The following is a 25082-nucleotide window of genomic DNA, read 5'->3' on the forward strand; positions in this document are numbered from 1 at the left end:
AAAAAAAAAAAAGAAATTCTGTTAATGAAGTGAAATAGGAAAGAAATGGGAAGTGGAGAAGAGGAAAATTATAATACAATAACACAATCCGACCATCCCACCCAGCCCTGCCCAAACACATTACCAATCAGCCCACTGAACAAATTTCAACTGTGAGGCTAGTTAGTTTAACTGGGGAGGGGGGGAATAGGGGGATAGGAGGTGGAGAAGAGGCAGAGAGAGAGAGAGACAGACAGACAGACAGACAGACAGACACACTGAGATTGAACACAATGATGCCCTGTCATTTTATGGCATTTACAAACTGATAGAAGGTTGAGGAGAAGGTATGACATAGTCCTGATGCATTCGAAGAACTAATAACACCAGACCATGTATGTGTTGCCTCTCACTTGTTCTCTATGGCCATTAACTTCATTATTCTCCTTCCATCAATACATCTCAGCAGGAAGTAAAACTACTTCTAAACTAGTAATAAATACAAAGGAGAGAGAATGTCACCACTAAATATCAAGTTCCAGGCATGTCAGATTTTATCGAGATTTTATTTTTTAAGTCAATAAAATTTTATAACTTATAAATATTAATAGGATGTCTTTGCTCATATTAAGAGCATGACCTAAATGGACTAAACTGATAAAAGAGAAAGCATATTTTTCCCTTTTATAACTCTGAACCATATATAGAAGAAACTTGACCCATGAAGCCAATAACCCAACAGGGAGCCCTCTGTTAGATATTTGATATACTGTATATCATTCTATACCCTCAAACATTATTGGGGGGGGGGGAAGGGTAAGGGAAGGGGCGAATATGAAAGGGGAAAAAAATAATCAATGCCTAAATGATCAAACTGAATGTGTTAAGTAGTCAGCAAGACTTTGAACTAAGCAATCATTCTGCCATAATAGAGCATAAAACGATTCACGGGCTTTTGATTTTAAATTTTATCTAAAGCACGTCAACTTTTCCTCCCTGACACATCTGGTGTTCTTTTATCTCCAAGTGAGCTCTCAGATTCTCTAATTAATACATCAAAACTTTAATTATATACTGCACCTTTATTGTGTTTGGTTTAACTTCCTGAAAGTTTATGAAAAACATTACCTTGGAGTTTGCCTGGTAGCAAAGTCAGTTTGAAATTATTCATATCACAGTCTGACAACTCAGATTTTTTTTTCCCTCTACCATGTAAATATATTTGCACAATTTTAAAAGGATCTACCCAACAACTGCTAGAACACTGTTTTATGGGTGTGTTTTGTTTTGAAATCTGGAAGCAAGTAGGAACTAGTTTAAAATATCCTTGCAAATAAACATGAAGAATTCACCAGCCCACAGAAAGAATCCAATTTCCTACAAGAATGTTCCCCATTTTATGGGGGAGGATTAATGCTATTCTCCATGGTTCATGGATAATATAGGTAGTAAATAACAAAACATCACCCCATAAATCTAATGACAAAATGATTAGAATGTATCATATCAACATTTAAAAAAGCAACAAAAAACAGCTTAAAAGAAATAGCTTCTAGTAGAGAAATAAGAAAGAACATATTCCAGGCATCAGAACTGTCCCATTCCCTAAATACCTCTTTGTGGATGGTAAGCTGGAAAATCATTTTGTGAGCTGGTAAATTGTTTGTTTGTATTTGAAAGACTGGTTTATAGGCCTCCAAACCCTGATGCAGGTGCAGACTAATAAAATAAAATACTCCTTGCTTTGAGTCCTGTAGAAATCTTGCTCAATTCATAACTACACTGGAAAACTGTTTCCTAAGAGGTATGTCTACTCCCCCAACATTGGTGATAGTTAATATGATTTTCATGGTCTGGAATGATTACAATATTTACTTTATGAAAAGAGCATCTATACTCTAGAGATTCTCCTCTGCTTTGCTATGATGCTATTTCTGTACATGGTTCAAAAAGTGTTGACACAAAGTGGGCTATAATCATGTTATAATAAAAGTGTGTCTGAAAGAAGTTTCAAATATGGTTATGAGCCATGGGGTGGGCCAGACTAACTGGAGCACAGACTTCAAAAATGAGGTCATCAACCTTTCTCATGTTGCAAAAGGCACACATTTCCAATTATTTCTATCACCACTGGGGTAACTGTTGTCCTTCACATCTGGCCTAAATGACCTGAATGAATTAAATTCCACTGTCAGCTACAACCCAAAAGCTTAGATCATTACCAGAGACCAGAAGGCAAAATTTAAGGAACTATGGAGTTGGTGCTAATGATCTGTGGTTGAGACACCAAAGCTAACGGAATAAAACCAGCTGGTGCTTAGAAAGAAACTACTCAGCCTGATTCTCCCAGGACATATATTACTCGCTGGGAGATAGACAGTCTACTTCAGAAGCATGTTAACTCCTTAGAACACTAAACGCACCACTATGAAAATTACTACAGTAGTGGACTTTATGATTTTAGTAAATAAAACAGGACAACCCACCCTCCCAAATTATTAAAACCAGAAGCTTGTTGGGTTGTTTTATTTTCAAATAAATTAGTGAGAAAGTGAGCTCCTTGTCCCAGGTTGTTGCTGGGTTCTCCTACCAGCCATTGTTACAGCTGAAGGGGATAGAGAATAACATGAAGCTCCATTAATTTTCTGTATTACGATGGGGTGAAAGGGTAGACAAATAAGTATATAGGTACACCTGCCCAGCTAGGTTTGTCCCTTTGTTTCCAAGTTACCAAACAGTCTGCCTTCTCTCCTAAAGAGTAAATTCATCTGTAAATGTAGCTCAAAAGAGGAACCTTCTAAACTAGAAGAAACTGTTCCACTAGGAAACAGTGTGGAAAATAACAAATTCTGTTATCTTTACTGCCTAACCTTCCTATGTCTCAAAACTACTGCAGTGTATAGCAGTACACAAAATTTGTTAAGAGAATTCCTTCTTAAGCTGTGGGGCAATAGGCAGAACAGATACTGTTTTGGGAAAAAAAAAATGGCTTCCCGAATTGAGAAAATATAATGAAAGTGTCTAGATAAAAGCATGGAAATGCAAGGCTTTTTATGAGTAATACTATTCAAGATCATTGCGGGTGAGAAGGGCTGTATTGGCAGTCTGTGAGCTGGATCTTTTTCTACAATGGAGAGGCCAGAGAAGTGGGGGTGTATTTTCCACATGTTGTCAGTGTCACTATTGTCAATTGAGAGCCTGAAGCCCTGTGATGGTGTTCAGAAATGAAAGGGAGTGGGTAAATTCGACCTCTATCTTTTTACACAAAATTCTCTATGTTTGGGGGCATATGAAGAGACTGTGTTCATCTATTTCTAGCAGGAGCTGAGTCATGCTACAATGCTAACTTATAGACTCATAAAAGGCTGCATCTTCTTGAGGACTTATCTCTTCTGTTTGATGGTTAATTCTCTCAACTCCTGGAAAGGATTAACTCTATTATCAACAGACCAGAGACAACATTGGGAGTGAACAAAGGAACCTTCCCCCATAAATCTATGATAAACAAAATGATTATTTTGTTATTAATTAATATTGATTAATCACTTATGTTAAAGAAAAAAATTGAAAGTATCGGCTGAAGACGAGGTCAAAATGTTCAAAAAGGGATAGTCTGGAATATGTTTCTTCTGGTTAAATGGTAAGTGAAATCTGTTCCATTTTGTTAGTGAGTTCACAAAATAAAAGGCCATTTCTTACAAAATGTTAGCAGGGAATTTGATCCAGCTGTGAATAATAAAATGTTCACAATATTTTGAGGTTCTCATTCCTATAGTCACTCGTACTCAAATCAATTCAAAAGCACCTATCTACTTCACTTGGAATAACACTAACCAGTCTGGTTTTATAAAAGTGATCATCCTATTTTATATATCATCCTAAGTGAAAGATTTTCACTAGAGTGCTAATATACTTAACAGGATAGAAAATAGCCATCGGATATGTAAAAGACATAGCAGCAGTGCAGCACCATATAAATGGGAAATAATTGGAATGTGTAATAATTAATAGCCCTGTGAAAAAAATATTCATCAAAAAAACAAATCAAAAAACAAAAACAAAAACAAAAAAACAAACAAACAAAAAAAAGGCATTTTAGTGTCCAATTAGCTACAGGTGGTTTCTGTAGCTACTGAGAATTCCCTCATTTCTCAAAGCTATTTACTGGTCTATAATCTCTTCTGTATTTTAATGACTTCATACTAAAAATGGGAAAGGAGAGCCCGTACCCATTGAGCAGAGAGTCAGGTCAGAGTAGGCATCACTGGAAACAACAATGAAAATGAACTCTGCATAATGCAGATAGAGGCATTAATTGGCAAGGACGGATTTTCAGTCATTACTTCCAAGGTAAGTGCTCTCCATAGGTTGTGCCTGAGGACATATTCCCCCTGGCCCCACATGACCAGACAGAGATCTAGTGGGCTGTATTCACTGGCCCTTGAACACAAAAAAAAGGCTGTCCCCAAGATTAGAAAGGAAGGAGAAGTCATGGCTCTCCTAGCAGGAGACAAAGGGGCCAACACAAGCCAGGCTTCTGAAAGCTCTTGCAGGGAGTCATTAAAAAAGAATTTGCCAGAAGCCTGAAGAGTGAAGCGCATGTTGCAGCTCTGTGCAATCGAGTCTAGGAGACGGGTGTTTGTCTTCTCACGTACCGTATACATACAGCGTATAATCCGAATGAGCTGTCCCCACTACGTTGGAAGCTTCACAGCGGTATGTACCATTATCTGTTTTGTTTAGGTTATTAATGAGCAGGTTGGACCCCGACACTACAGCATGTTGTGGCAGGTCGTCATCTAATCTTACCCAATTCACCATCACAGGCCTATGGAGGAGGGGGAGAAAGACAAGTTGCATTAACTATTTCCCATGAAGCAGTTGATACATCAAACTGTTCACCCACACATTAAATAAGGGTGCATGCAAGGTGACAAACACTAAAGGAAGGCACAACACAAGACATTTAAGACAACAAAATGATATTTCTTGATCTTTCCAAATACCCATCTGTTTGACATATTAAACTTTTTTTTTCCCATTCCCCTATTTACATTATCGAGTGTTGAATGGTTGTCAACAGAACACACAAGGGAGCTTCATTATTTACAATTTATCCTAAACAAACTGGATGAATGATCCAGTATGCTTTATTTTTCTGCCCTGCTGTGCAGTTTCACAACAACTGGATAGGACAGAGCTCATCCATCGTTAATCATCTCCTTAATTAATTAAAAAAAAATCAAAGACACACCAAAACTAAACTAGGTTCCAGACCTGTGATAGATGTACTCCTCTGACAGTAACTAAAACACAAAGCCATTTGCTTATAAGCAAGTTGTAATGTTTAATAGGTTTGATGGTCTATCTAAAGTAAGATGCATGGCTCTCGGTAGTTATCTTTTGGCCTGTTGTCTGAAAGAGTATCCCAGCAAGTTGGAGGGACAATCAGTGCTCTTCCTCTCTGACCAATCACATCTATTCTTCACTTGGTAAACAGTGACTCTTCCCAGCTTGTCTAAAAACAGAAAATACATGTTCCCCCACCTCCTCCAACCCAGTACACCTGCATAGAGGTAATCACAGCTTTAGGAAGAGTCTTTCAAGTTAATCATTGCTGAGTGAGTCTCAACATGGCTTTTTCAGGTCTTAAGACACTTGCTCATTACTGAGAAGTCTGTTTTTAGTGATTGAAAGTACCACATTGGTATCCATTAAGAAGAATCAATTTCCCAAGAAGCTCAAGAAATACACACATCTAAAACATATTTTCATGCCACTCAGAATTCAGAGCTGCCACTCTTCAAGATCTTCCCCCCCAACCCCCACCCGTATCCCCTTTGTAAATTGAAGACAACACAGGGTTTGTGATTGAAAAGTTTCAAGCTGAAAAAGGAGCAGCTCAGAGGCTGGAGGCAACTCCAGCTTCCACTTGCTTCCTTCCTGTCATCACCCTGAGGGGTACTGGCAGGAAGAAAAACCTACATTTAATGACTAGCATATACTTGCGTTAGCTTTATCACGTAACATTCTAGTTTTCAAATGGTACAGGAAGTTACAATTTTTCTTTAATTACACATGGGTTTGTCATCACGACCCAGTAAATTATTTAAAAATTAGCGCTGCATATGTCCTCCTTGCAGGCAATGGCAAATGGGCCCGCCTGGCAATCAGATCTAATGTCCTGCTGCTTGACAGCTGAAACAATCAGTAGGGGTAAGTGCTAAGGATATTCACAACATTTAATGGCAAGCTAAATTACCATTTTTATTGTATGCTGTTTCTTGAGAAAATAAATAGGTAATATGCTAAAAGGGTAACTGTGGAGTAGCATGTACACACTTATACAATCATATACCCATTTCTACCGGAAAGGAACAGACATGCTCTCAGGAGCAAGTGTCCTGAAAGAAACACGTCATTACCGTTCCTATGACATCTTCTATTGAACACACTAATTCCTTCAGAAAAACAAACAAAACACATATACATATGAATCACCAAAATACAGGTCAGCAGCCCACTTACTAGAAGAGCAGTTTAAGAAAGGTGGCAAAACGATTTGAAAAAAAAAATTTTTTTCTCCAGGTATCCTTTTTGTGAGAAAGGTGAGCAGCTAATTAGCACAAGACTCAAATAATGTACAAAGGGAGAAAGCAGATTCTTCTGCAGTGCTCCAGAGAAAAGAGATCATTCAGCAGAGATTAATAAGCATTTTCAAAAAGCACACAAACTAGGAACACAGGAGAAGGAAAAGAAAAACAAGAACAATATTTTCATCATCCCCACCTCCCTACTCCAGGTGCCAAACAAGGAGGGTTGGTCAGGGTGAAGCTTTCTGGGCAAGTGTGTCTGGATGATATGGGTTTGATAAGCTTCATTTCTCAGTGATGCCCACACAAGAGTGAAAAGTAGATCTAAGCAAGGTGAGTGATGTCCTCCTACCGACTTTACCACTGATTAACAAACACCATACGTGAGCGGTCTTTTGCTTTCTAGTCCCTTATCATATGATTTCTCTCGGTCTCAAAATTAGAAGAGAGAAGATGGTCTTCCAGAGATCATTGGGAGGTTTGGTTAAAATTCTTTATTTATTTGCTTGTTTGCATGAAAACTGTAATAATGATGCGAATATGGACCTACAAAAGGGATTTGATGCTATGGGGACCGCAGAGGGAGCCCAATGCTATTTTTTGGTGGGTACCATCAAAGTCTGCGCCTGCTCAATCCTACTGTCTACATATTCCTCCATTACGGAGACAGGGATTGTTGTTTTTCCTCTGGGAGACATCTAAGGTCTATCATATCAAGATAAAAGACAGCTTTTTTCTTTACTGTGAACCATGAAATAACAATAGCCCTTTAAAGGGGCAACATACTGAACTTTATTATACTGAAAATAAGAGTAGTACTTCTAGTACACATTTGGACCATCTAAGTTCTTGTCCACTAGCACAACCTGGAGTCATTCCAGAGACTTTGTGGACACATTCATTAGAGTGAACACAGGTGGAACAGTCAACATTAGCTCAAGAAAATTTATTTCCTTGATGATATTGTTCTTACTCAGTGGCTTATTTACACTGGGGAAAACTTCTAAGCCAAATCATTGCTGGCAAAAACCTTCTCTTCAGAAGGTTATCACTATGACTATTTTTCTTTGAGACATTAAGGGGGTCAAAATTAGAGATTGCATCAATTATTTTTTCTACACTGGCTAAACAAAATATAGTTAGTCAATCTTGTTTGGGAAACAGCTGTTTAGAGCAAAAAGAGGAAAGTGGGCCAAAAGCACCAGTAAGTTAGAGATACATTAAAGTTCTATTTGTTATTGTTTGCTTTTTTATTTGCAGTACAGGGTACGGGTGGGGGGAATGGTGGGAGATAGAATAATAGCAATGATTGTAAAAATAAAAAAAGGGCTAATAGAGGACATTAGCCAAGATTTCATTTTACCAAGATGTTATTCACTTTTAAAAAACAAAACTGGCCAACAAAAATAACTGACAATTCTTTCTTTCTTTCTTTTTTTCCCTAGAATAATCCTCCACCCTCACTGAATAATCTTCCTCTTTTCACTGCATAATCTCTTATCGTTTGCAGTAGGCCCTCGTCTGGGAGACAGGTGACAGGCCAATGAGAAGTGATTGCACATACATCTCTGTGTTGTGACATTTACTGTGCGTGACCCACTGCCAACCTTGGACTTCAGAACTTACTGGGGCTTTCCGATGGCTTCACATGTTAGCTCAAGCGTGTCCCCTTCCCGGGTTAGGCCTTGTGGAGGGTAAGTCAGCTGAATGTGCACTTGAGGCTTATCTGCATGACAACAACACAAAGTACAATGTTGAACAAATGATATCATCAGGCAGAATCAAACTTGCCTGCTACTGCAAACACCACACACTGGCAGTGCTTGCTCCCTCCCCATCCTCATCCCTTCAGTTACATCTTTCTAATTAGTTAGTAATCCTGGCATTTGCTCAAATTAAATTGACTAATAACTCTAAAGAGTGAAACGCGGACAGATAAGAGATTCATAAGCCAACTGCGCCACATCAAACATTTCCTGTGAAATACATTTTGTTACATTGAAGTTTATCTCCAAACTCACTCAAGCTAAAGGAAACTCATTTGCCTTCATGCTGAGGTGAAGCCACAGATATTTGTGGTGCTCAGAATTGATACATTTTATCATATATCATATATTACTATGTGACAATACTTTGTGACACCGCATATTAATAAGTTTGGCTCTTCTCAATTTTCTTGTGTTAAAATGAAAAAGCCAGCAAATTCAGAATTTCAACATACTGCTTTAAGAATTAGAATTGGGGGCAGAGCGAGGAGAGGCTTGTTCAGTTGAAACTAGGAAAATCTTGCCTTAAATATCCCACAGACATTATGTGATAGGATAAAACAGCATAAAATATATAGAATAAGGGTTATTTGGAGCAAGACTACTCACTTGGAAGAAAATTATGAGCCATAATTAAAAGTCAAATACAGGTTATGGAATTTTTTTTTTAAAATCAGGGCAAAGTGTTGTTTATTCGGGCTGGGCACCACTATACAGATAATTGATGCCTCTGTAAGCTATTATCTTCCTCTTTTGTTGGAAGTTAGGATCAAATTTAAAATATCAACACTGATACACAAACTGTGTTCAGGTAGAATTTTTTGAGTATCACTATAAGGTTCAATCAACACTCTATTAATTCCTATATCAGTTTCAACAGAACTATAGAAATGAATTATTTTTGGAGACATGCCCAAGTTTAATAAACGGGAGAGGGTATGATATCAGTCAGCAGAAAGATCAAAACCATTTCCAAGATTTTACTTCCTAGGACAGTCATAATACCTAAAACAAGAGCTCCTTGGTCTTTTATAAGCAAAGCTTGGCTAATTAACATGAATCTTTTAGAATAATGAACAGCAAAAAAGAGAGCAGGACTCAACTAAATTGTAACCTGTAAATAGTCATATAAGTCACACAGGTCAATCCTCTGAAAGGATGGCTGATTCACAAATGCCTTCCTCACAGCTCTGAAACCACATGGTTTTCAGAACTCTTTAAAGGAACCATCTTGCAGGCTGGTGTGCAATCTCCTTCTGTAGGTTGGCAATGCTTTTTGAGATGTTGAGTCATTTGCCAGAGAACATAAAGTTAACAAGGCTTGAAGGTACCAGCTGACCCTTCCAAGTGGCATGGTAGTAACCAGACTCACTGGCTACAAGGAAAATTTTAAGAGCAAACTGGCATGGAGATTTCCAGATATTCACTGGGGAGGAGGAGTTAGAAGGACAGTCAATTGAGAAGGGCATAAATGAACATGAACGAAAAACTGTGGTGACATTGCATTGAAGACCAACTGCGAGGCTACACCAAGACTTATTAGTCATCTTTAAAATCTGAGACGGTACCTTTGTCTAAATATAAACATACCCATAGTATGCCCATTAATTTGTCTGTATAAGAAATACTAGAGAGATACCAAATAAAAAAGAAAAAAGTACCCATCAAAAACTCATTATGAAATGCAGAGGGTGAGGGAAAGAGAGAATAAATACACGGATCTGTGACATTATACACACACACAGACACACGAGCAGACCCAGGAGACAAGGTAAACTAAAAATGGAATGCCACCTCATTCACACTTAGAAAGACAGAACCTATGTGACACAAGTGAGGACACCTCTGCCAGTAGGAAGGGCATCATATGAAGAAATTTAAACCTCAAACTTCAGATTAAATTTGAATGTTTGCTGGTAGGTTAATCTCTGATCCACCAAAGGGCTGCATTTTCCATGCGCCACTGACAATGGTCCATTAATTAAGTGGAAGCAGAATGTTTCCTGGCCTGTGTGGTGTTTTTTTCATGCAATTTACAAGCAAATAGAGAGGGAACGTTTTCAGCAGTATGGTGAGTGCTGAAAATTGAATCCATCCTGCCTGTTCAGTAACATTGCATTTGTTTTAGTCAAAGAATTTCTTATACTCCTAATGACCTATTTATCAATTATCAAATGCTTACATAAATTAGGAGGAATGAACTAACAACTTGGTATACTTAAATTCAAGTATGAATTATGTAAGTAAAAAATAAACACCTTTAATTCTGACAACTGATTTTAATAATCTATCCAAATTTCTTGAACAATATCTACCATCTATTTATTCAACCATAACTACCATAGTAGCTGGCTGACTGAAAAGATAAACATTAATCTTGCTTCTATTGTGCAGGAAAATGTCCCCCAGGTTGACATATTCAGTATTTATTGGTATATAATCAGACAATGGGCAATCAAACAGTCTTCATGGCCAGTCCATGAACATAACGTGTACATGCCAAGGTTTATCTGGCTAATACAATCCTTATAATAAATTAAGCCTCTTTTCCTTTGCCCCCAAAATGGAGCTTGGAATATCTTCAAGAGATGGAATAGAACACCTTGGGATCATATTGCAATTTGGAAACCCATAGGAAAGGCAAAATTATGCAGGAAGTTCATGAATACAACAAGGATATGTCAAAAATTCTCAAGAATCCAGATGGCTGATTGGATAGCCTAAAGCCTGTCACTTACATTTTAATTATGCTCATAAATCAAATGTTATAATCTACCAAATATTTCACTAAAATGGAACCTAGTGCCAAGATTTATTTTTAAGTAATGAGGTAGAACCTAGTATATTTTCTGGGTGATCATTTTACATAAGCATTAGTTGGTATTCCAAGGCAGAAGGCTAAAAGCCAAGGACGCTTTCTACTCAAGTGCAGTAATACTCTAGAAACATAGCTCAGAGTGGTTTGGTGTCATTATAAAGAGGGAATTACGAAGGGGGGGTGGGGGAAAATGAATATCATTAATCATGTAACCATGGAAAAATATTCTAAACTTAAAAAAGAAATTTTAAAAAGAGGGAATTGCTATATAAACATAAGTAACACTGGAAGGTCTGTGTACTTACTGAACATCATAATGATGGAGATTTTTACTATCAATAGCCAAACAAAATTAAGTCTAGAGATCTGATGCTTTCATAATAAATTAATTTTTGTAAAGCTACAGAGAAGGTATTTAGTAAGGTGTTGACCCTAAGTTTATTGCTTGGACAAAGATATACAAAGGGGTCAAATGCCAGGAAACTTAAGGTCATGTTACAATGGCAAAATGTTTTAGTGGAACTTTTATTATAAATACATTATAATTTGGGAATTTTTTTTATATACATCACATGCACATGTGTACATATGTGTCAAATATATCTACATATGGGCAAACATACAAAAGTGATTTGATAACAGATATGGGTTATTCTTATATTGTCATTGAAACTGGTCTTTCCAGTCCCCTGTCAGTCTTAAATTCAGTATTATAAAATGCTTAATCCTAAAGGGCTTTACATTCTACTCTCCTTGGCATTTCATAATATCGAATTGAAAACTGAGGAAGTACTAGTTGGACAAGAAGAGGACTGTACCATTGCTACTGGAAGGGCATTTGCACGTCATAGGCATGGTTTGAAAATGGCCCTGCCCTTGTGGGTCACTATCTCTTTGAATCTTGTGTCTTGCTTACTGTACCTTGGACAAAAGCCAACCTTCACTCCACAAAACTTTACATTGAGCCTACATAAACTAGATTTGGGTCAATATATGCACAGGTACCCCTATACATTCAAAGAAAAGGGCAGTGTCTGCTTGAGGGGATTTCCACTTGCTTAGCTGACTTGAATAAAGGAAATCTGGAATAAGAGGAAAAAAAAATCAAAATTAACCTGAGAATAACCCAGCTATAATGGATACTGCTGGCTGACTTGAGCAAAATAGAAAAGGTCCATCCTAAAAATGACTCTCCTTTTAACTTGAGTAGGATGGGATGGATTAGCAACTGAAAGTGAAGCTTCTACTGCTCAAACTGTTGTTTGGGGTTGCATGTATAGCAACTCAGACCTCTCTGAGGAGCTGAAAAAGAACATTCGGCAGAAGGTTTGCTTTCTATTGTCATAACATGTTCATGAATAATTTTCACTGCAGTTTATTTTGTTTGTTTGGAAGGTGAAGGACCTCCTGCTGTTGCAGCTGTTGTATGAATTGTAGCACTTAAACCCTGTTTCTTGAAATGAAGAAAGCAGAGCTAAGATGAGTGGAATGAGTCAAATAGGGTGGGAGTGATGTGGTACCAACCCTACGTGACACATTACTCAAGGAAAAATGAAATTACCTCTTGATGCAATTGGTAAATATTGGTGGACATTAAAATGACTATTTACTCAAGAGAATCAAATTTTATTTCATGAAGCTCTGGCATAAACTTATTTTCTTAATGTATTTTAAACAGGGTGCTTACTCACATTGATATCTACATCCTTATGAAATATTTAGAGTAAAAACTTAAAACAAATAGTAAGTAGAAAAGGAAACTCCTGAAGAAGAGAAAGGGGTTAGGAATTAAAACCCAGATTTTTACTTTCACCTCTCCTTCCATGATCATGAAACCATCAGCTATCAGGTAGATTACAAGGCTATTTTGCTTTGGCCTAGGCAGTGTAGTTCTTCCTCAAAGTTGGGATTCATTTAAGATTCTTTTGCCTTTTGTCCTCAGGCCTCTGTATCCCTATTTAATTTGTTGTTTATTTGGCATCTCATAGTGGGAGTTCTTAAGCTTCTTCTGTGTCATAAACTACTTTGGCAATAAGGGGAAACCTTTGGACTCAGAAGAAGGTTTTGTTCCCTACGTTCATAATAGAAGAAAATTTTGAATTTTAGTCAGAGATTAGTGAAAAGAAAGATGCAATTAATCCCCTACCCAAATTTACAGACTGCTGCCCTAAAATCTATGAAACCACTGTTTTAGAACCCCTCTCTTACAATGTATCTCAAAGTAAGGAGAACTCTTGGGCAAAAATGCAAAACCCTCCTCTTGATCATGGATTATAGTTGCCAGTTTGACTACAACTTCCCATTTGACAGAATTAAATTTAGACCTTGAGTAAAAAAATCATTAAATGAAGGGTAAACATCAAAGAATTTAATTCACTACTTCTGGGTGTTCCGGTACACAGTCATAAGCACATCTTTTTACTAAACCTTGGGGTCAGAGAGTCATGTAAGGGAAGGAGAACCCTAGTGCAAAAAAAAAAAAAAAAAAAAAAAAAAGGCCATTTTATTGAGGCTAGAGAAATAGTGGGGAAAAAAAGGGGAACATGAAGGGGGTAAAAAGCAGATCGTGAAGCGCTCCCTCCCCCGACTCAAATGTCAAATGCTCCTTTTCCCTGTGGAATAACTCAACTGTGGATCAACATATTTTTTCTACTGTTGGTTCTCGAGCTGCTAACCCATTGTATCTCCACAGAGTGCTTGGCTAACTATCTGTTGGGATAGTCACAGTCCTTTAAAGTACTGCTGCTTTGCATTAACAACAAAAGAATGATGCTTAAAAAAATTAGTTTGAGTCAGGGGGACTCAATGCCTTGATGATTTCTCAAGAGGAATAATAAACACTGAAATGACTTCCTTGAAACTCAATTCACCTGTTAAAAAAATAATAAAAGGAAAGGAGAGTGGGAGGAGAATATTCCGTTAACAAGAAGACTGGGGAGCAGAGAGAAACAGGCCAAATCTAGTCATTGCCTGCTATTATGCCTCAAAGAAGGCAACCTGGGAAACAGAATTGGTGGAAGGGATGATGTGAGAGAGGAAGCTGTTTTTGGAAACTAAGTCTAATGCTCCACTCCAAGTAGAAATAGATTTTCCAGCTTCCAGGTTTTTCTTACTTCTTTACTGCAGAGCCCCTATTGATAACAGAGGAACATTTATTTTGGCACAGATAAAGAACAGGTTTTGATCATCTCCTCAATGCCCAATTTTCTTCCAATTGAGAGAGTGAAAAAAAATCTAGCCTTCTGTGGATCGTGGATGAACAGAATTATGGATTTATAAAATGCATGGCTCCATCAAGTCAATAAAACACATTTTTAAAATGATGCCCAAGTACACAATTAAATGACAGATGATAATTGGAGCAAGGGACTCATTCAAATATGTTTGAGTCTATTTTTCCAAAAAAAAAAAAAAAATCATCCCTGGCATTAAAAAAAAAAAAAAACTTCTGGATATTTTTTTAAAAGAGTATTTAAAAAGGAAAACTGTAAGAGGGAAAGGTAAGGAAGTCCCCAACAGCAATCCAAGAGCTTCATTTTGCTTCTGTCCAGAGTCAGGCTTTTTCTTTCCCTTTTTTTTTTTGCACAACAATTTGAATTCTATACAGAGGGTCAAGTCTTTTCTTTGAATTTCCACCTTCTGTCACTATGCGTTGCCACCTTGATGTTATTTAGACAGTTTTCTTTTAACATGCAGACAGAGAATTATTCTTGTTAAACAGGCTTTTATGCGATGAGAGTATATCTCTTAGGTCTGATCCATCACTAACTGTGCTAAAATTCTATCACACTCTGTTCTAATCATCCTTGTTATAAATTTCATTAACTTTATGTATACATAGGCACTTACCACAAAATGCCTCACATATGAATTGCAAAAAGATGTGGGTTCAGGTATTCTCAAATCATTAGAAACAACAACCACAACAAAAAAAACCCCAGAAACACCATGGTACTCTTCATCGAAGCTAAGGGAATGAAGGCTTTGAATTGCAGCTTGTGAGCATAATTATTTTCTCTTTTAAACATTTAACTGCACACTGCTGCTGCTGTACTCTTGCTGAGTCTCAGAATGAAAGCTAAAAAACCAAGGGCCCTACTGTATATTCTTCATTCCCAGCAACATTCCTATGAGAAAACCTTATTAATGAGCTTGCAAACGAGCACCCAACTGGGAAATGTCACAAACAAGAGTGGCTAATGCCCCAGAAAATCAAATAACTGAACACTTGGCTGATTGTGGTGCCTTTCATATTTATAATAAAAAAAAAGGGGGGGGAGCTTTAAATCACGGATTCGGAAGGGGTCAACACCTCGCTGAACAAAACAACTCATTTATTTATGTTCAGAAATCTCCAGATGATAAATTACATTGATGTTAATCACTTCAATGCATACTACACAATTAATATCTGTACTCACCAGAAACATAAGGATTATTAAAAGTGTGGCAGCATACACATCTGGCTGATTTTTAACATAATTGGGCACAACAACTTCTCTTGGTACCATCACAAACAGGGGTCCCTAACAGATACTGCAAAAACCTGTGTTCAATTAATCAGGACTGAAAACCTCAAGGAAAAGGAGATTTCTAAGTTGGGATCAAGCTCTTGTCTTCTACATTGGTATGGGAGGGTTTTCTCATATGGCAAGAAACATAATCTTTCATTTTGCTTTTACTCCCCTTAGTTTTCTGCTATCATTCAAGTCAAACACTTAAAAGCATTTTAATGTAAATTGCCTTAAATTCTGTTATTTCTTTTTTAAAATAAGTGTTTTAAAAAGTTAAAAACAAAACAAAACAAAACAGAAAAACACCAAAGAGGATCATTTTGCACAGACCCCAAAGCCATGACCTGACCTTTAATCCCACGCACGTAATGGTTCTCATGAATTCATGGAATATAGAGTTGTTGTCTTGAGCATCCAAGATGCAAAAGAAGCTGAATGAGTGTTAAGATACTAATCACAACATGTCAAACCTGTATCTATGGGAAAATTATGCATCTAGACGGGAAGCAATTCAGCACAGTGTGCCAAAGGAAGGAATAACAGTGATTAGGGCTTGGGTTCTACAATGCCTTCTCCTATTAATTGTGTGATCTTCAGCAAGTCAATAAAACCATATGGAACTCAGTTTCCTCTTCTGCGAAACAAGGAGTAGGATCAAATAATCCCCAAAGTCCTTTTGTGACCTAAGAATCTATAAGTCTATAAACCCAAGTCACTGGTATAATCTCATTACGTTTTCATCTACATCAAAGAGTTGTCATGGAATGAATCTTTGTGGAGATTGTATATATTTGTAAGACCTATATTCGTTCTTCCTGGCTACCAAAATGGTAGCTGATTGAAAAAGGGCTTTGTGTGGGAAGGGTTATGTATAGTCAACAATGGTGCTAATTAATGTTATCTAAATGATAAAATTAGCTATGCCAAATAAGTAGTTTTATTGGGGTATTAAATAAGTACTTTTATTGAAGGAAATTGAAGTTCCTGGATGCATGCAATGGATCTCATTTCTGTTTGAAGAAGCAATGCACATTCCAAGAAGTTCCTTTTAAAACATTCTTGTAGAAAACTGCAAGGAACAAATATGAGAATAAACTATCCTTGACTGCAGAAAATGTGTATAATCAGGAGTGAACTATCAACTAAGCAATGACCTTGAAAGTTAATATGCATTTAAAAAAAAAGACATCAAATATCCCATGAAAGTTACCTTTTCAATTGTTTACTTTTTGTTGTTAGAAAATAACTTCATGCATTATAAAACTCAAATAATTTTCAGGAAGCACAAGCCAAGTGTTCTGAGAACTTCCCTTGCCTAAAATGTGTCTTCAGCTAAATAAGTCACCAAGGATCCTGACTAAAAGAAGAGATGGGGAAACCTGCCCTATTAAGCTCCAAGAAGAAGGTGTCATCAGGAATTCAAAATGGTCAGTAAGAGCACCCACCTTCTAGGAAAGACATTATAGATACTCTGATCTCTTTAAGTATTAGCAGCCAAATGGATTCAGAAATGGAACCTTCCTCATTACCTGAAAGGATGTTTTAAGTACAGTAGCTCTGGGCTGTGGAGGGCCTGGCCAACAACTATTGCAAACAAGTTTTCTAAGAGCAATTCTTTAAAATTAGGGCACAAAGCAAAGGATGTTTAAGAGCATTACGTCCAGAATCCAGAGCACAAAGTAACTGGCAACTGATAGATATGGCCCACGTTATGTTTAGAACAGGGTCCTTCCTCTACTCTCAAAGTATCTGGAAAAGTATTGGAAAGGTTTAGGGTACGAGTTGGATGAGTATCTACTCAGGTTTCACAACAGAGCTAATGTATTATTAAAACTAATGGTGCCCTACATGGCAAGTTAATGGATATTAAGTTTGTATAAATGAATTACATATTAAAGAAGTCACAAAAAATCTACAATCTGCCAATTTAGGTAATATCTGATCATTTCTGTTTTCCCATTATAGGAACATTATTCCACAATAATTTTAAGCCATGAAAATTATAAGCAGGATGCCTATAATGGAGCTACATAACAAAGGAGATGAAATGAATTAACAAGAAAAACCTGCTTGATGTAATGTTACAGCTGAGCCAAACTCACAAAGCAAGAAAAGGCTGAATTAAAATGGTCTCTTGAGAAGTAACTCTTCATAGATCCACTTCCCCACACTCTGCTTAAGAATTTGGGCCAACTGTTCAAGTTTAAATGGGCATCTTGCTTCTCTGCCTAGTCCAGTCCAAGTCCTGTAACATTTTAAACCTAGATATATGTCATAATCTGATATTCCAGAAAGATATTCATGCCATCTTAACTGAATCTCTACATGGACACCAATCATTGAATTTCATGATGGGACCACACTAGGATTATACTTTTTTAACCATACTAATCATCTCTATATCTAAAATCACACTCCAACTATTTATTTAAGATCCAGGTCAAATATCACTACTTTCAACAAAGCTTCTCCTGTTTCCCCCAATTACCTACCTATTTACAAAGAAAAATACCCTTCCCTTTTTTGGACCTAAAATAGCAATTTACCTTTTTCTCTCTTAAAGACCAATCATGTTTTATTTTGTATTAAGGTTATTTTAGGTAAGGGCCACATTCCCCTACTGGATGATGAGAACCAAAAGGTCAGAGATCATAGCTTAACTATCTCTGTTTGTCCCTCAGGGCCTATCATTTAGCAGCAACTTAATTAATTTGTGTGGTTGGTTAAATTGGGCATGGAACTCTATCATGGCCAATATTATTTTTAGTCAGTGGAGCATAATCTTACAGCAAAAAACAACAGTTTAGACCAATCATGAATCTTATTTTGTAAGGTTGGGCAACTTGAAATAAAAGAGGCTAATATGTTTCTGTCTGTCTCTATTTCTCATTACAATTATTCTGAAGGCACTAATAAAAATATGAAAGCAGCATGGTGCAGGTAGAAGAATAAAAAGACTAAGGTTGAAATCATTGCTCTATCCCTTACCACCTGCATGCTGACTTCAGGTGAGTCATTTCATCTATAAACTCAATTTTTCAAGGAATCTTTCTAGTTTGGAAACTATGATTCTTTAAGAAAATATAACTTCACCATCAGTTAATAACTAGCAAGACAGTGAAAAGAGGTCTGGATGTTAAGTCAGCAATCTAGGATTATATATTGGCTCTGAGCTTTATTTCCTGATCTGAAAAATAGGAATGATAAGACAATACACTACAAGGATATATTACTGTTATCTTATTCTTTTAGGTTTTTTTTTTAAATTGATCTTGGAAACAGAAACAATTGTGAGGCAAATCACCATGTTTCTTTTATTCTTATTTTTCTGCAAACTACTGCGCAGATGGATAACTTCTTTTTTGCACCTGAATAAAAATATTGGGAAAGAAACTCATCCGCTATAAGTTAACAAAAAAAAAATTTTAGGACCAGGGCATAGAGAGCCAGGCCTGTAGACAAATCTGACCTCAGGCATTTCTTAGCTGGCAAGTCACTTAACCCTATTTGCCTAGCCCTTACCACTCTTCTACCTTGTATCAATTCTAAGATAAAAGATAAGGATTTAAAACAAAACAAAAAAAGAAGGTTAGACAATTTTGGTAGCAGAAAGGAAAGGTCTAGCTCATAGATATTATTCTTGTCCCATATAGTTTTCATTTCTTTGGCTCTATCTGTATATTTTCAAAGCTTTACATTCTATGTAGGTTGGAAGTTATGTCCTTGTCATATGGTAACATCGATTTAAAAAAATTATTTATTTTTAATGAATCAATGTCAGTACTCTTACTGTCAGTATAAATTAGCTTAAGACCTCCATATTGTTAACAATGGCTTACATATTCAAACATATAAATTCATTGTTACAAATCAAGTATAAGATGGAAGTGTATTCTAAAATAAAAGTTATGGTGTTGAAAGAGGGAAAGGCACTCACTTTTACTTAGAACTATAGCATATTTATTGTTGTTGTAAGTTATATCTGAATCTTCATGACACCCCCCCCTTGCCCCCAGGGGTTTTCTGTGCAAAGACTAAAGTGCTTTGCCACTTTCTTTCCAGTTCATTTTACAAAAAAAGGGAACCGAGGCAAACAGGGTTAAGGGACATGCTCAAGGACACACAGTAAGCATCTGAGGTCACATTTGAACCCAAGACCTCCCATCTCTAGACCTGGCTCTCACTCCACTGAACTATCTAGCTGCCCGAATAACGGATTTACAAAGGAGCAAAAAAAAAAAAATATTCTTCAATGCTGGCACAGGCATAATGATAGCATGCACTCACAAAAATCCCTTTAATTAAAGTCAAGTGCTATAGCAGATCCATATTAAGGTCTAAGAATCTGGACGGGTCCCTCTTCAAGCACTAAATTTTAGTTAAATATGATATTTCTAGAATCCCACTAGTACTCTGTAATATGGCAGAGCTGCATAAAAATTTCATTGTTTAATCCATTATGTGATTCTCAATACTTTGATTTCTCCACCAAGGTAACAAGATAGAAATTGTATCTACACTATAATAAAATGTAATTACATAATTAACGGCTTTTGAAGTCTTTTCAAGCAACTATAGCTCGATCCCCAAAGAATAAAATACTTAGTTACTTACACTGTACTTCTAAGTACCGCTGTGTCTGCATGTCTTTGACTGCGGGGTGGTCCACAAGACAGATCACAGGGACGCCATCATCCTCTTTGCCAACAGTCAACATAAGCTGACTGGTTACAGTGTACATGTCCGACCATTCCTCCACCTCTGATTTGCCTATAGGAGAGAAAATGGATCAAGAAAAAGGTGACTAAGTGAATTCTGATTGCTGTCTTCTTTTTCAAATCAAGTTCTACATAATAGAACTTGTGCAGCCAAAGAATAATAGACAAACAACTGAGTAATAAGAAATGCTGGTTTCATTTAGTTTATTATTTTAGGTTATTATTATAATCCTATTATTATAGGATTTAAGGCTGACATTTGAACATTTCCTAAATTTCCTACCTTATGTTTATTGATGTGCATGTTATATATACATTAAAATAAGCCACAGCAGGTAAGCTCCTTGATGGGAGGGATAATGTCCTGGATTTTCTCCACTGTAGCTCTAGAGCATGGCATGATGCCTTACACACAGTAGGTATTTAGTACATATTTGACAAATGTCTATATGACTTAATTGCATGTTAATTAAATTCATTAATTTCCCTCTATCCTGAAGCCTCCTTCAAAGAACTTGAGTAAATATCAGCCATCTTGTTATCTGAAAGCTCTGTGCAGAGCAGATGAGATGAGAGATGTTCACTCTACAGCCCCATCTAAACTTGAAATATCTATTAAGCACTTCAATATCTACTAGGCAGTTTAGAAAATTCCAGGACATCATCCAAACCTCCTAAATACTTAAATCAATAGAGTTATAAACAAGCTCCCTTTCTCCTCCTTCTATCATCAACAATTAAGAAGGAAAGTGACTAAATGGATTTACATAATTAAAATAGTAATTAAAATGCTTAAACTCTGAGACTGTTGAAGACCACAAAAATGCAGTGGCAGTGGGTTGAAGCAAAGTATTGTACAGGGCTTTGAGCCAGATGAGAGACACTTCCAAGAACACCCAGAAAAGGAGGAAGGAGGCTTCCGGATGGAATGAATAGGCAAAGGCAGCCCCTTCCCTGAACTCCGCACTCACTGGGACATGACGCACCATTAACTTTCTTTTAATGTTTTGTACTTATCGGTACACATTTAATGGCTCAGTTCACATAGACAGAGAAGGCAAAGGGGAAATGAGAAACTCTTCCCTTCCAAAACCATACCTAGGAAATAGAAGATAAAAGCAGAGCAAATATTTGAAATATACTGCTATTAATATATAACTGAGAGTTACCTATGTCTAGATACAGATTTTTATATTTCTTTTCTACAGAGATTTTAGCAATTCCCTTTGGCACGCTTCAAATAAAAGCTGGCTATTTGAATCTGACCATTTCTGCCAAATTACAACCAAAGTAGTTCAGCCTCGTGGGTTCCTTGTCCAAGGTACCATTTCCACAGTGACCATGAAATAAAGGGTATCCAAATGCCAAAAAAAAAAAGCCTTAAGGAAATTGGGCAGATTGAGTAAAGGGGAGGAGTGTGGAAAGGACAGATCGAATAGAAGCAGAATCCTCAAATATTGCAAAAATCAAAGGAGCAACTGTTTGAAGCTGCAGGGATCAAAACATGAGCAGCAGAAATATGTCTACTGCAGAGGGCCCTAGCTGAACAAGGGTTAGAATGAGGGGCTGCTTGCCACCAGAAGAGAATTCCGAATTGAGCCTAAGAGCTTGAGAGTGCAAAGGAAAATGGATAAAGACTGAGCTGCTCCACAAAAGAGGTGGTTCTATAAATTTACAACTGAGTCTGGTGGGCAGGATTGCCACCCCTTCAGAGAAACACATTATCAAAAGGGCTGGCATTGAAAGCTAGAATGACTTGGGTTTCGCCACTTGCAGCATTCATTCTCTTCAAGTAAAAAGACTTTTTAAAAGTTAAAAATGAAAATTCTGGATTCTAACATTCCAAGTAATATCCTAGAATGCTGATCATGCCAAAGACCTAGTCATCATGAGCTTATGTGGGGAAAATGGACTCAAGTTCTAGTGTTGAATATCAGGGCATCTTATGACAGAGTTCTTAGCTTATGACTTCAAGTCCTTCAGGAAAACCGGATGCAGTGGCACCCAATTGCCTTGGGCAAATATTTCCACAGATGTCCAAACTTGGTTTAAGGAGAAAAGGAGGCAACTTTTCAAAAAGTTGGTAATATTTTGCTACAAAAGGATTTAATAAGTGATAATAAATTAAAGATTTAGTTCTTCTATTCAGTATATATGTGTAGGTGTGTATTTTAAAATATGCTCTCTACGATATAGGCTTTTTATAACTAAATGGCAACACTTGACATCATGAATAATGACAGATGAACACATCTCCCAACTCTACCCGTGAGTTCCTTGTTTCCTTTGAACCATCTGATGGTGGTGGCGGGTTTGCTGGCCATGGCCGTGCAGTTCACTTCAATCTCCTCTCCTTCAACAGCAGTGTCTTTCTGGATATCGATCATCAAATTGCGTGGTGGGACTACAAGTCAAACAGATAAGATATTTTAAATAAAAAGAGTCTTTCTTAAGTCTTGCTAGATTCATTAGAAAGCATTAATATTATCATTAATAAGTCATGTATGACTCTCATGGGAACTGCAAAAATCAGGATCTAAATAAATAAATAAAATGCAAGTTATGTCAGTTCAGAAAAAGAGGCAGGCAAAAGAGGCCAGGGTTCTCTTTTGTTAGGGCCAGTTTTTGAGCTGCAATTTCTTTCTAATTTCATCTTATAAAAAGTCACTTCTCTGATTCAAATAAATTGAAGCTAACATTAGGTGGGGGAAATGTATCTATCTGTTATAATGAGTTCCTTCACTTTGGAAATAGGGGATTCTCAGTGACAAAAGTTCTTTCTCAAGATTTTTCTTCTCCATTCATCTTGCACTGCTATTACAGATATTGGATCTGCTAAAAGGATGCAAGCAATTAGAAAATATTTAACCAGAGAGGATGACAAAGGAGGGGAAAATAATACTTCTAAATAGGCTTTCCTTACTAGGACACCTGGGAAGCCCCAACTTACTTGAGCTTCCATCTTAAGATTATAGATAGAAAACTTAATGGACAAAGACAAAAAAACATGAAGCTCCTCCAAACAATCATTCACAATGGAGACAGAAACAGAATCATGGCACCTCTGATAACCTAGTTTCATGGAATACTGACAGCCCAGAATCTTTTCTTCCAGTAAGAAGAAAAAAAAAATAATTTGGAATTTAGAGACAGGATCAAATTTGATAAGAAATGCCAATTTTTCACCTTCTGAAGGCCAACCCAAACTGTTCTAGGACTAAGAAAAAAATTGAAGATGGAAAAAGGTTCTCAAATTTAAATAATGGGGTTTACCAATAAAATTCTAGATTTAGAGTTAAATTGTCCTGGTGTGAATATATTAATCACTATGTGTAAATACAGGAAGTGTTATGAAGCTCCTTGGACAGACATATTTTATAGCATACAGAAAGAATGGGGAAGTATATATATTTTTTCTGAAACTAAGTTTCTGATGAAACCTTACATGAAGTATAACCTTGCCTTAAAGCGAGAATGTTAAAATAAAAATCAGTAAGAATACTGAATTCACCAGAGTGAATATAGAAGCTGAGTCCTGACCACTATGAATAAGCAAAGACTTAGCTCAGACATATGATTAATAAGTTTCTCAACTCAGAAGAGAAACAAGAAATTAAAAATGTATAAACATGCCATCCTGATGATCAAGTTGAATAATAAATCTCTGGTACTGCCTTCAATAAATTATAGGATTAAACCACATATTTGGGATTTCCAACTGTTTCAATCCAATGTAAAAATTTCTATGAAATTTCCATGAAATGAAATTTTACATTGGATTGAAACAGCCAGGAATTCCTACAGGGAAAGCAGAAAAGAAAACCATTTGTTGCACGTGTTTCTTAGCAAGCTCAAAGGACAGGAAGAGAAAGAAGAGGAGGAATTTGTGGGACAATAACAGGCTTTTCTTTTAATTACACTGTAGGGAAAAAAAAACAAACCAGAAACTACAAATTCACTCAATTAGTTCCTTTACTGAAGTAAGTGACCCAAACAAGTAGTTATGTATGGCAAGGAGTGACTCCAACTTGTACTTTTACAAAATTAAGCAAATGAGAAATTAATAGGATTTCTGTTGAATCAGCACATCTGCCCAGTTTGAAAAGAAAAAGAAAAGGAATAGAAAAAGCAAATAGCAAAGTTCAAACCTGACTTGTAGTTCCCCCACTACCTATAAGGGGAAATTCAAAATCTTAAGCCTGGCTTTTAAGATGTTCTCATTCTGCTTTATTTCAACAATAATCACTCAATAAGCATTTATTAATCATTTATAATGTGACAAATACTATGCTAATTCATGGTGGTACAAATAATGTACCAGGCCTAGTTTCCAGTAAGTTCCTTTTCCTTCCTTTCCCTCCCTCCCTCCTTCCCTCCTTTCCATCATCTCCCTCCTTTCCATCATTCCTTCCTTTCAGGTCAAATTTGAACCATCACTAGGCCTGGATCCCTATTCACTGAGCTACTCATTGCTGCTAGAAGCTTACTGTCAAAGTAGCAGAACAAAATACACTCCATTAAGTGAATATAAAATTAATACAAGGTAATTTTGTGGGGAGATAGCATTAGCAGTTGGGATCATCAAGAAAGTCCTCTTAGGGACAGCCAGGTAGCTCAGTGAAGAGAGGGGCAGGCCTAGAGACAGGAGGATTTGAGTTCAAATCTGTTCTCAGCCACTTCCTAGCTGTGTGACC

General features: G+C 36.8%; 1 protein-coding gene across 5 annotated transcripts in view; it reads right to left on the minus strand.

Annotated features, from left to right (window-relative positions):
- CADM1 (cell adhesion molecule 1) overlaps positions 1-25082 on the minus strand; it is a 370211-nt gene that overhangs the window by 34194 nt on the left and 310935 nt on the right. For all 5 annotated transcript variants that reach the window (XM_044669585.1, XM_044669584.1, XM_044669583.1 and 2 more), the window contains exons 4-7: positions 22655-22792; positions 20285-20440; positions 8199-8298; positions 4635-4807 (exon numbers count right to left, since the gene is read on the minus strand). In XM_044669585.1, coding sequence (XP_044525520.1) covers positions 4635-4807; positions 8199-8298; positions 20285-20440; positions 22655-22792 — 567 coding nt within the window. The remainder of the gene's footprint in view (positions 1-4634; positions 4808-8198; positions 8299-20284; positions 20441-22654; positions 22793-25082) is intronic.

This window comes from Gracilinanus agilis, chromosome 3 (assembly GCF_016433145.1).
Source record: "Gracilinanus agilis isolate LMUSP501 chromosome 3, AgileGrace, whole genome shotgun sequence".
In the NCBI taxonomy this organism is placed as follows: Eukaryota; Metazoa; Chordata; class Mammalia; order Didelphimorphia; family Didelphidae; genus Gracilinanus; species Gracilinanus agilis.